General features: G+C 34.7%; 1 protein-coding gene across 2 annotated transcripts in view; it reads right to left on the bottom strand.

The window, feature by feature from the left end:
- Positions 1 to 11,778, bottom strand: part of csmd3b (CUB and Sushi multiple domains 3b) — a 463,847-nt gene that overhangs the window by 576 nt on the left and 451,493 nt on the right. For both annotated transcript variants that reach the window (XM_087786440.1, XM_087786441.1), the window contains exons 68-72: positions 10,965 to 11,123; positions 7,896 to 8,032; positions 7,746 to 7,833; positions 7,535 to 7,670; positions 1 to 4,380 (exon numbers count right to left, since the gene is read on the bottom strand). The exon at positions 1 to 4,380 is cut by the window's left edge and continues 576 nt beyond it. In XM_087786440.1, coding sequence (XP_087642566.1) covers positions 4,221 to 4,380; positions 7,535 to 7,670; positions 7,746 to 7,833; positions 7,896 to 8,032; positions 10,965 to 11,123 — 680 coding nt within the window. In that variant the 3' untranslated portion in view covers positions 1 to 4,220. The remainder of the gene's footprint in view (positions 4,381 to 7,534; positions 7,671 to 7,745; positions 7,834 to 7,895; positions 8,033 to 10,964; positions 11,124 to 11,778) is intronic.

Here is an 11,778-nt window from a genome sequence, read left to right as displayed (position 1 = left end):
GCGGCAGGAAGTTCAAAAAGTCTAGGCTGTGATTATTAACAGGATGTTTCAGCTCAAGATAACGACGACACACAGAAACACAAGAAGAAGAAGAAGAACTAGCCTTAAAGTGATGTTGAGCAAAAAAAACGACAAAAACATATATATTATAAAATATATTTAATGTATTCTCGATACTAGAATACTTATAATTAAATAGCCTTTTTTTATTGTTACTATCAATATTATGACATCATCATTTTTGCAAATATTATAAATTATATGTACTTAATTATTTGGAAAAAATAAAAGGTGAGGCAATGATTTTTGACATCATTTTTACTAGTGATGTGTCGATGAGGCTTCGTGAAACAGCTGATGGGGTATCGCGATACAGTGTCGTTATCTTCAGAGTCCACTTGATGGCGGACTCTGCACTATTTTACTTTGTTTTTAAAAACTGTTCTGAAGACGCATCACATCATTTTTAAAACTGATGGCGCCACCTAGTGACCTCTAAACAACATGATACATCAGCTCATCACTAAAGACCAGTAGATGGTTAAAAAATAAAATTGTTAATTTATGATTCGAGACAAAAGACAAGTTTATTTTTAAAATCAAGTCAGTGGAAAATAACTATGTTATTCTTTTAATGTTTTATTAAATTCTTTACTTTCTTGATTTCTGTCTTTTTCAGGGATATTTTATGAATAAAATTGATAGAACTTGATTCAAGACAAAAGACCAAAAATATATATTTTTTAAATTTGAATAAAACAAAATAAAAAAATAAAAAAAACTAGATTAAAAAACGAAGTCACTGTATCATGATACCTCACCAGCTGTTTCATGAAGCCTCATCAACACATCACTACATTTTATCATATTTAATAAAAGCTTTGATGGCTGAAATGCGTGAACTAGAAAAATCAAATATAAATATATAAGATTAAATGATTAAATAAGTTAGAATTTTAAGGTCCTCAAAATATTCTTAAAAACTTTGATTTATTTGTTATTATCTGATATAATCTTAAAACAACAAATACAAGGATTATATGTTTTAATAATATATGATTTTCTTTCTACATTAAAACCCTTTTTTAAATCAGATTTTGTAGTTTTTAAGACCTTTTAAAATAAAAAAATATAAATAAAAACTCCTCCGATGCGGTCCTTGATCAGTGGATCATGTAGTGGGCAGTGTTGTTCAGCTGTAGTCGATTATCGGCGTCTTCATCTTTCGTACTCGAGAAGGTTTTCAAGATGCGTTTCGTTAGAAGTGATGAATAACTCAAAAATCCGGGTTGCCGTGGTAACCGCCCGAGCTCTGTCTCATCAACATGTTTTACGAGATGGTGCTGGAAATGCTGCATGACTCAATAAAAACAAACAAAAAAAAACGTGATGGGTACTTAACATCGAAACAGCACAAGCAGTATTTTTTTTTTTTTCCTTAGAAAGATCAGAACAATAATGGCGACAATAAGACCACCGACACACTTCCCGACAGCTCAATATGAATCCAACATTTTCCACAACGAACGAAAGAAAAAAGAATCCTCACATACGGGAACAAAAAAATACCGTAAGTGACCCTTTTTTTTTTTTTAAATTCCTCTTTGTTTTTTAAAAAGTACGCTCCATCTTTTTTCTTTTTTTCTCCACCCGTCAGCCCCGCCTCCCCGCCGTGGTAAATATATAGCACAAAAATATAGGTGGTGACTGCGCCCGAATATATACGCAATAGATTTACAGATCAGAAGATTCTGCAGCGATAAGAAAGAAAAAGGAGAGGCACTCATGGAGTGCAATATTTCCGTGGTGACACCGGTTTTTAAGGGGCGAGAAAACCCTGTCTTGTCGTAGGTGCAGGAGAGGGTTTTTGTCCGTCGTTGCGATCATCGCCGACGATGTCCGACCGACTTCCCGGTAGTGTCGCCCACTCCTCCGTGGGTAAACAGGTGGGGTCCCAGTAGAGTGTGCTTTTTAAGTGCCAGAGCTCGCTCCGTTTATTCTCCAAAAAAATGAAAAAAGTGTCCACCAGAGTCCTCTGTGTCTCACCCGGGGTTGAGGAATAGCTCTCCCTCTAAAACCTCGCCGGGTATTAATGATTCCTCATAATTGAGAAGGAAAGGTTTCTCCGACGTGGAATCAGACGCCTGGAAGTCGGACTCCCCCCCCCGAAAATGGCCGCCGGACTTCAGTTCATATCTTGGTCTCGCCCTCGAACTCCGGGAAGAATCCTGTCGGAGCGACTGGATGTGACCGAGCGATCTCTCCTCTCATCTTTCAAGTGCTTGCAACTCTATAGACTTTTTGCTTTTGCCTCTAATCCCAGTTCAGCCAGGATTACGGGCGAGTCTCAAAGGCTCCTCTTATCCTTATTTTGACATTTAGGAGGTTTTTTTTAAAGCCACTTTTTTTCTTTTTTGCTACTTTTAGCATTAAGATTCCCCTTCGGTTGGAGGAAAAACTACTGGAAGGCTAAACTGTCTGAAAGGCGGTTTTAAATGTTAGCCTGCTAGCTATTAGCAACAGTCTTAAGATGGTCTTTTAAGGGTCTCGGTCAGTTTTTACAACGCCTCTTGTCCGAGACTGGCCCGAGGTTATAAAAGTGTCTAGGATGTGAAAACAAAGTGAATTTTTTTACGATCGCTGGGATGTAAACGAGCAACTTTGTACCGATACATACGATTTTTTCTGGATTTGTATCGACACAAAATCAAAATAATACAAAAAGCTAATTTTTGTTTAAACGTTGGAACACTTGGCAGCATGAAAAGACGTTCTTTGATTTTGTCTCAAAAAGTAATACATGCTTCCTGATTGTGCCTCTTATAAAAAAAATAGCTAAAAACATCAGCTTGGTCTTGATATTTTGAGTTAAAAATCTTTAACTCAAAAAAAGAAGCTGAAGCTTTCATGTATAAGCCAAAGCTAAAATAAAATAAGTTACGTTGGGGTCTACTTCAACTTTAACTCCGAAGTACGGAACTACATCAGTGCCATTAGACTATTGAATGGTTGAATTTAAAATTTAAAACTTTTAATTTTTTGCATTGAAATTGTGTTTTTTTTTAGCATGGAATTATATTTGAAATAATAAAAGTCAATACATTCAACTTTTTAGTGAGTATTGTTTTGATTGTTTAAGCGCTTTGTGACCCTGGTCTGGAAAAACGCTATATAAATACAAATTAATTACTTACTTACTAAGTATATATAATTCATCGCCTTTCAAAACTATATATATTTATACTGTTTGTATATGTTGGCACTATTTTACCAAATTTTTTTATATTGCATTTAAAAGATTTTGAAAGAAAAAAAGAAAAGAAAATGAATTTTGGTATTAATTGGAAGTAGAATATCAAATATCATTAATAATAATAATTTAAAAGCCATTCTCAATAAACTGTTAAATAATATAAATAAATGTAACTGTTCTTTATGGAAATTATTAGATTAAAATATTAAAAAATTAAAACTAAATGCTTAAAAAGACAACAGCATTTCAATAAAGAATTCAGTTTCAACATTTTAAAATGTTAGATTCTACTATTAAATATTCTGATGGCGCTGATCTACTTTTAAATATAAGGCATGGTGGTGCGGACTAATGATGTGTTGATGAAGCTTCATGAAGCAGTGTCATTATTTCCACTAGAGTCCACTAGATGGCGGTCTCTGCACTATTTTCCTTTGTTTTGAACAACTGTTCTAATGAAATGTCATTTTTAAACTGATGGCGCCATCTACTGACCTCCAAACAATATGACACTGTTTCATGAAGCTTCACCAGAGCATCACTAGCGCAGACACTGAAAGTCAATCCTGCTGATGACCTTAAAAAAAAATGGCGGTTCGTCATCACAATACATCTGTGAGGACAAATTAAAGGTTGGTGTGTAACTGCTGCACTCGAATTGTAAGCGGACGTCTAACTATCCTTGGGCTTCGTCGAGGATTAAATCGCTATGTTCCATCCCTTTCTTTCACTTGATGGTCCGTCTCTTCTTCGACATCCGGGGATTATCCGTCAAATTCTTTGGGCCTTTTCGTTGTTACTTTGCCTGAGCTGGAGCCAAACTTTTTTTTTTTTCCATCTCTCAGGTAATCTCAGGTATCGGTCATGTTGCAGATGTTTCGAGGTATGATTTGAAGCTCGCTCCGCAATCTAAACCAATCTTCTTTTTTTTTTTCGGTCCAAGCAGCGAAAGGTGGATCTTCTCGCTCTATACCATGGTGCAGACCGTGTTTAGGTTCGGGTCGAAGCGAACGGCTTTTCCCTCCACCGCCTTGGCGTTGGTGTTGTACATGGGGTTTTCGAAGGCAGCTTGGCCGTTGTTGTTTTCGTGAACTGAACAGCCGGTGTACTGTGTTTTTGGTGTGGTTCTGTGGACACAAAAAATAATACATTTTAATACATGTTACTTTAAAACTGAACCCTTTTTTCAAGTAGTAATGGGCTGATGAAGCGAAAGAAAATAAACACCATGTCTTTTAAGAGATATGCGTAGTTTTCTTCATCCTCCTTGTCCAAAAAACACACTTAAAAACATCCAAATACGTCTGTAACATCCCTTTTGAAATAAAACCCAGACAGGAAAAATTGTCCAGAGAATAAAAGTGCAACAAGACTTTATTTTTTACTGTTTTCTAGTCTATGTAGCGTGTTAGCCATTTAGCTTCCACTATAATGATCTGTTGTATAGAACTAGCTGTTGATATCGCTTAAATCTTGTAATAAATGAAATAAATTGAACTTTAATCTTGTACTAAACGTAATATATTGACTTCTCATAATTAACTTAAAATATACATGACTTTTTAATATCGTAATAACCTTATGTATAGGATTTAAATCTTGTAATGAATTGAATATATAGGACTTAAATCTTGTAATACACTTACTATAAAGGACTTTAATTAGTCTCGTATTCAATGTTATACATACAACTTTAATACATTAAAAACATAACAAAAAAGAAAGAAAACAACCATAAAATTATCATAAAAAAAGTTTTTACAATGGAGAGAGAGCCTAAAAAACATCGGTGAAGCAAGTATTTTGAATTTTGTTCGAACTAAGTAAATGTGGGAAAAAAAAGAAAATAGTAGTATTTTAAGTGTAATTTTCTTCATCCTCCTTGTCCAAAAACAAACTTAAAAACATCGAAATACCTCCAAACTGCTCGTCTGTAACGTCCCTTTTGAAATCACACCCTGACAGGAAAAATTGTCTGGAGCAAAAAATACTTTATTTTTTAGTGTTTCTAGTCTATGTAGCATGTTAGCATTTAGCTTCAACTATAAACAACCCAACAATTTCTAATGTCTAGGCTTCAATACAAGATGGACGTTATAGACAGTATGGAGGTATTTGGATGTTTTTAAGTTCCTCTTTTTAGATTAAGAAAAGTGCTACAAAGTCATGACTGTCAAATGAACAAATATTTCTGCCTGTAGCTCGAACAAAGAACAGATAACACGGAAAATAATCACAACCCTTAGTCGACATGAGTAGAAAAATGAGAGAAGTTTGGCTGAACTATCGCTTTAATGAAACAGTGTCCTATTTTTTTTGTAGCTTAGTAGTTGGCGCCCTGATTTAAAAAAATGATTTAGGTTCAGTAGAATAGCTGTTACCCATAGCATAGTGACAATAAGTGGGTCTTGAAAATTGAAACACTGCATCGATGCTACCCTTTTTTCAATTCAAATTTCAGGTATTATGGATTATTTTGCCTATTTTTTTTGTATTATGTTCAAATTTGACATTTAAATTAAATCATACAATTCTTGGTTTATTTTTTGGGATTTTGATGTTCAATACAACATGATCCACCCTGAAACAAGACAATTAACCCCGGGTTGCTCCTGATTCATCAGCTGGTCATGTTGTAGAGTCTGTGTACAAGTGTGTGGGTGAGCTATAAAAAAAAGTTTAAAGATTAAAAAAGCATAAAAAAAAGAGATTTCTCTCTTGAGGGAAATTTTAATTTGAGAGCACGACTTGGATTATGATGCTTAAAAAAGAATGGTTCACATGCTTTGAAGTTAAATAAAAAGAGAGCGATGCCTTCCAAGAGTCCTGGTGTGATTCCAATAAGCTCACCTAAAAACAATTCCTTGAGCAAGGATATAATAATTGAGCTTTAGTTTTCTGAATGCCTCAACTACTGTAGAATTCTCACACAGAACAGTTTCAAAAGCCCCGGCTGTCATTCTCATGTAATTGACTTTTTTTCTTACTCAGCAATAAATAATATGGACCAGAGTTTCATTTTTCATAAGTCGTCCAAATGTTTTGACAGATGACCTCACTTCGACTTTAAAAAGAATATAAAAGCAGTATTTTATTTTTTTTATATCACTTTAGTTTCATATTATTACATAATATTTTGGACTTTAATTAACGTGACACAATTTAAATCTCGTAATAAATTATTTTATACATTGACTTCTTATAATGAACTTAATATATACATGACTAGTTAATCTCTTAATGAACTTAATATACAGGATTCTAATCTTGTGATTTATTCATTATATACGACTTTAATCTTTGAATAAACTTAATATATTGGACTTAAATCTCTTAATAAACTTGATATATAGGACTTCAATCTGTAATAAACTTAATATAGGACTTAAATCTCTTAATAAACTTGATGTATAGGACTTAAATCTGTAATAAACTTTATATATAGGACTTAAATCTCTTAATAAACTTGATATATAGGACTTAAATCTGTAATAAACTTAATATAGGACTTAAATCTCTTAATAGACTAAATGTATAGGAGTTAAATCTCCTAATAAACTTAATATATAGGACTTAAATCTGTAATAAACTTAATATATACGATCTAAATCTTGTAATGAACTTAATAAATTGAACCTCAATCTTGTAATAAACTCAACATATGCAATTTAAATCTTGTAATAAATTTAATATAGGACTTAAATCTCTTAATAGACTTAATGTATAGGAGTTAAATCTCCTAATAAACTTAATATATAGGACTTAAATCTGTAATAAACTTAATATAGGACTTAAATCTCTTAATAGACTTAATATATAGGACTTAAATCTGTAATAAACTTAATATATACGATTTAAATCTTGTAATGAACTTAATAAATTGGACCTCAATCTTGTAATAAACTCAACATATACAATTTAAATCTTGTAATAAACTTAATATATACAATTTAAATCTTGTAATAAACTTAACATATAGGACTTAAATCCCATAATTTACTTAACAAATATAATTTTAATCTTGTAATAAATATAATATATACAAATGTAATCTTAATTATCAACAGAGAGAGAGCCTTAAAAACCATTGGTGCAGCAGGTATCTTGAATAAAAGTGAAAGTTGAAAAAAGAGAAAATAAGTATTTAAGGTGTATTCATCACCAGCACCACCATTTCTGATTATTGCAACACGTACGTTTTAGATGGTTTGAAAGGATCAGAAAATGGACCAGTAGGACCCACAGAGACAGCATCTAAAGAGTAGTACACTACTACATTACCTTTGTTTGTAGAGATAAAATCCAAATCCAGTAAAAATGAGAGCGAAGAAAGGCACCAGGATAGCGATGGCCACAGAACTGCTGTTGGTACCAAGTTGAGGAGGAGGCAAGTTCTGACTCTCTGACATGTTCAGGCCTGTTTGAACACAAGAGTAACAACTCAGGTCAGTATTTTATCTTGCTTCACGACGTGTGGTTAAAATTAACTGACCAAGTCGTTGCAGACCAAACTGTCCGTAGTCTTTTCCCTGAATAAAACCTTGGAACACATAACTGGAACCATCTGGTTCTACTGACACCTGGAGTGGAGGAAAAGAGTCGTCAATACTCTCCAATATCGACCTCCTAAAAATGTACTTACAAATCCATCCATGGTCCACGAGTCGTCGATGATTTTGGCTGGAGTTGTGGTCGAGTCTTTGCCTTGGTTACCTTGGTTGGCGTACTTCACCTGGTACATGAGCAGCAGCAGTCGCGCCTCAGAGGTCTTGTAGACTCCTTTAGAGGAGAGCGATGACAACGTTAGACCATGTATCGTACAATGGCCGACAAGCTTAGTCAACTGTAGGGGTGTGTATTTGTTGAAATACACAAAATATACCATTTGTATCACAATACCGTTGAATTGATACACTATATCACAATATATTGAAGGTCAATGATACGATATTGTGTGATAATGTAGTAGCGAGGATATATTTGTGGTATTGTCGAGTACTTGACCAAAATATGTCCAAACATCAGCTTTAAAAGCTGCCGGAGTTGACTGTATCCTCTTGTTCTCAGTCGTCGCACGAGTGTTTTTATTCTTGCTTTAGCAGTCAGCAGTCATGCGGATGTAATGACTGCTGCCATCTAGTGCCCGCAAGTTTAATTGCGACACAAAAATGAACCAGTGCTATGAATATTTTAATTGTAAATAAAACTTTAATAGTAGAAGTGTTGGGAGCAAGATTCTGGTGATACGACACAAATCACGATAGAGGGTCAATGATACGATATATTGTGATACTGTAGTAACAAGGATATATTTGTAGTATTGTCGAGTACTCGACTCTGGTATTGCAGAATTTACAGACCACATGACTCTTGACAAAGTCGTAACTGCTTTCATTTGTTTTGAAACCAAAATATGTCCAAACATCAGCTTTAAAAGCTGCCGGAATTTACTGTATCCTCTTGTTCTCAGTCTTCGCAGGGATCTCGGAGAGTTTTTATTGTGGCTTTAGCTGCGGAGGATGTAATCAGTAATGCCATCTAGTGACCGGAATTTAAATTGCAACACAAAAATGAACCATGCTATGAATATTTTAATTGTATATATAAAACCTTAATAGTAGAAGTGTTAGGAGGAAGAATCTGGTGATACGACACGTATCACGATAGAGGGTCAATGATACGATATATTGTGATACTGTAGTAACAAGGATATATTTGTAGTTTTGTCGAGTACTTGACTCTGGTGTTGCAGAATTTACAGACCACTCTTGACGAAGCCGAAACTGCTTTAATTTGTTTTGAAAACAAAATATGTCCAAACATCAGCTTTAAAAAATGCTGGAGTCAACTGTATCCTCTTGTCCTCAGTCATACCCATAATTTACAGATCACATGACTCTTGACGAAGTACTAACTGCTTTCATTTGTTTTGAAACCAATATACGTCCAAACATCAGCTTTAAAACGTGCTGGAGTCAACTGTATCCTCTCGTCCACAGTTAAGGCGAGATCTCATGGGATTTCATGGTTTCTTCAGTAATTAATTGTTTCACAAAAATGAACAAACGACGCAAATACTTCGATATTTTATGTTGTTGTTTTTTTTTATATTATTTTTATTCGTTTTTTTAAATGCACAAATATATTTAAAAAAAAAACAAAATGACATTTTGAGCAAGCAAAGCAAAAATCCCGATAATGTCGTTATTAGATTTTTTGCCTACTTTGTGCTTTTAATTTCTTTTCCCTCGTACTATTGTGATAAAATACAACCCTGTGTTCTGCACAAACAAATCGGTACAAGTCATTCGGGCTCCATATAAATCAGCGCTTTGGTCGATAAAGGAGATTTAAAGGGGCCTGTGAGCAATATTTTCCACACGGAGCAGAGATCAGCGGAAAAAAAAACAGGCTTTGATTTGTTATTGGTCACATAGAAAAGTGCTCCTTGAGAACATTTGCATGGAGAAAACAATATCGGTTTCATGACGCAGAGCACTTGGACCTCGGGTACCTTCGAGCTTCAGCCGTTATTGATCCGAGAGCCGCTCCTTCAAACCCAAGGACGGCGGTTTTGAAGTCTGATCGCCGCATGTTCCCTGATTCAGTGTTCTACGTGCTCGGCTTCCCCCGCAGCCAATTTTCGCTTTAACAGGATTTGTGTTTTAATAGGTTCTGAGCAACCCCACCGGTACTGTTGTAGGACCGTGGGAGGTCCGCGCGCAAATACATGGAAAACTCAATTAGGTCCATTAAGACGACGCTGCAAGCTCTTGGGCAAAAAGTGGAATAATCGCACTCGGGTAACCGAAGATGGGTAAACAAGAGCGAAATCCATTGGGTCACGGTAAAATAATTCAGTTTATCCTTCATCACTTGCAGTTTAAATCACAGTACAACACGGCCGAAAACTGTTTCCTTCAACTGAGAAAAATCTCTAAACTTAGGAAAATGATGTCAAAGCATTATCTGGAGCTTGTAATACATGCGTTTTTGTCTTTATGTTTAGACTATTGTAACAGTTTATTTTGGTGTCTAAACAAGAAGGATCTGTCTCGCCTGTAGTTAATACAAAACTGTGCAGCGAGAATTCTGAGCCGCTCTAGTAGAAGAACTTACATTTAAACAATTTCCCAAAGGAGACCTCCTGAGGGATCAATAAAGTTTTACCTTAACCTTAACCTTATTTCCCTGATCCTTAAAACTCATCACTGGCTGCCAGTTTCTTCCAGGATCATTTTTAAATTCTGGTTCTTACTTTCACAGCTAATCATGGTCCTACTTTACATCACTGATCTGATCCAGACTTACACCCCAGCTCGGGCTCTGAGGTCTGTGGATCAGAATCTACTGATGGTTCCTGAACAAACTTCCGGACCAGAGGAGAGAAATCCTTCCAGACTGTTGCTCTTAAGCTTTGGAACGATCTTCCTCCCTTCCCCCTCTGTTTTTGACTCCTTCAAAAATCATCTTAAGACCTTTTTATTTGTGCTTTTTCCTAATTTTCTAGGACTCCTGTGTTTGTATTATGCTGTCTTGATCTCTAAGAGTTTTTAAATGTGTATTGCTTTTGATTGTTCAAGCTCTGGTCTAGAAAGGCCATTACAAATAACTATTACTTACTTACTTAACTAAAGTAATACATTAAAGATGTTGAAACTGCTAAAATACAAACATAGATATCAAAATAATAATGTAATGTTCAACTTGCCTGACAGGAGAAGTTCCATGTTGCCGTTGCTGAGGGTGACGTTGACTCTCCCGGTCGTGGAGTTGTAGCTGGTGATGCTTAATGTCATCGGCTGCTTCCTCCCCCGGTAATTGTAGGAACCTTTCCATATGTAGTTCGGGGCGAAGACGTCGTCGGGAACTGTATTAGGCAGAAAGGATTCAAGTGTAAAGATGAACAAACAAGTACATGTGAGTAAATGATACAAAAGTAACTTTATTGTAGTAATTTTTCCAACATATTATCAAAAAAAAGTGTTCACATCAAACGCATCTTGCTAATACAGCTAACTTTAAACACTCAAAATAACAAGTTCAGCCATTTTTAGGTTATTATGAAAATTCATACTTTACATTTGTGTTTTTAAATCTTAAAGGACAAGAAATGTTTATTTATTTCCCTACTACAGGCATACATTAGTATTCTCCTTTTTGTTGTGAAAAAAAGTATCTTTAAAACCCTTAAATGTACTTTATTCAAGATACATTTGATCAATTTATTTCAATACATTTGTTATTTTCTTGATGTAATATTTGTACAAGAAATTATAGGTTTTTTATTAAACAATATTTGATTTGTTATTTCGAAATCATGCAAGTGTTACCGGGTAGAACATTTTTACTTACTGCGGCTAAAGTCATAGCTACGTTAGCAAGTGTAGCATTTAAGTTGATATATTTACTTAGAGGAACATATACAACAAATACATGTTTTATTAGCGAGTGGTTTGAGTGACTTCGTCTGCAATGACTCATAAAGAAACAGAGTCTTCGTAATAATCACGCGATCAATAGGA

This window comes from Callionymus lyra, chromosome 3 (assembly GCF_982586985.1).
Source record: "Callionymus lyra chromosome 3, fCalLyr1.hap1.1, whole genome shotgun sequence".
NCBI classification, from domain to species: Eukaryota; Metazoa; Chordata; class Actinopteri; order Syngnathiformes; family Callionymidae; genus Callionymus; species Callionymus lyra.
The sequence above is the reverse complement of the archived record's forward strand: the minus strand, read 5'-3'. Positions and strand labels throughout refer to the sequence as shown.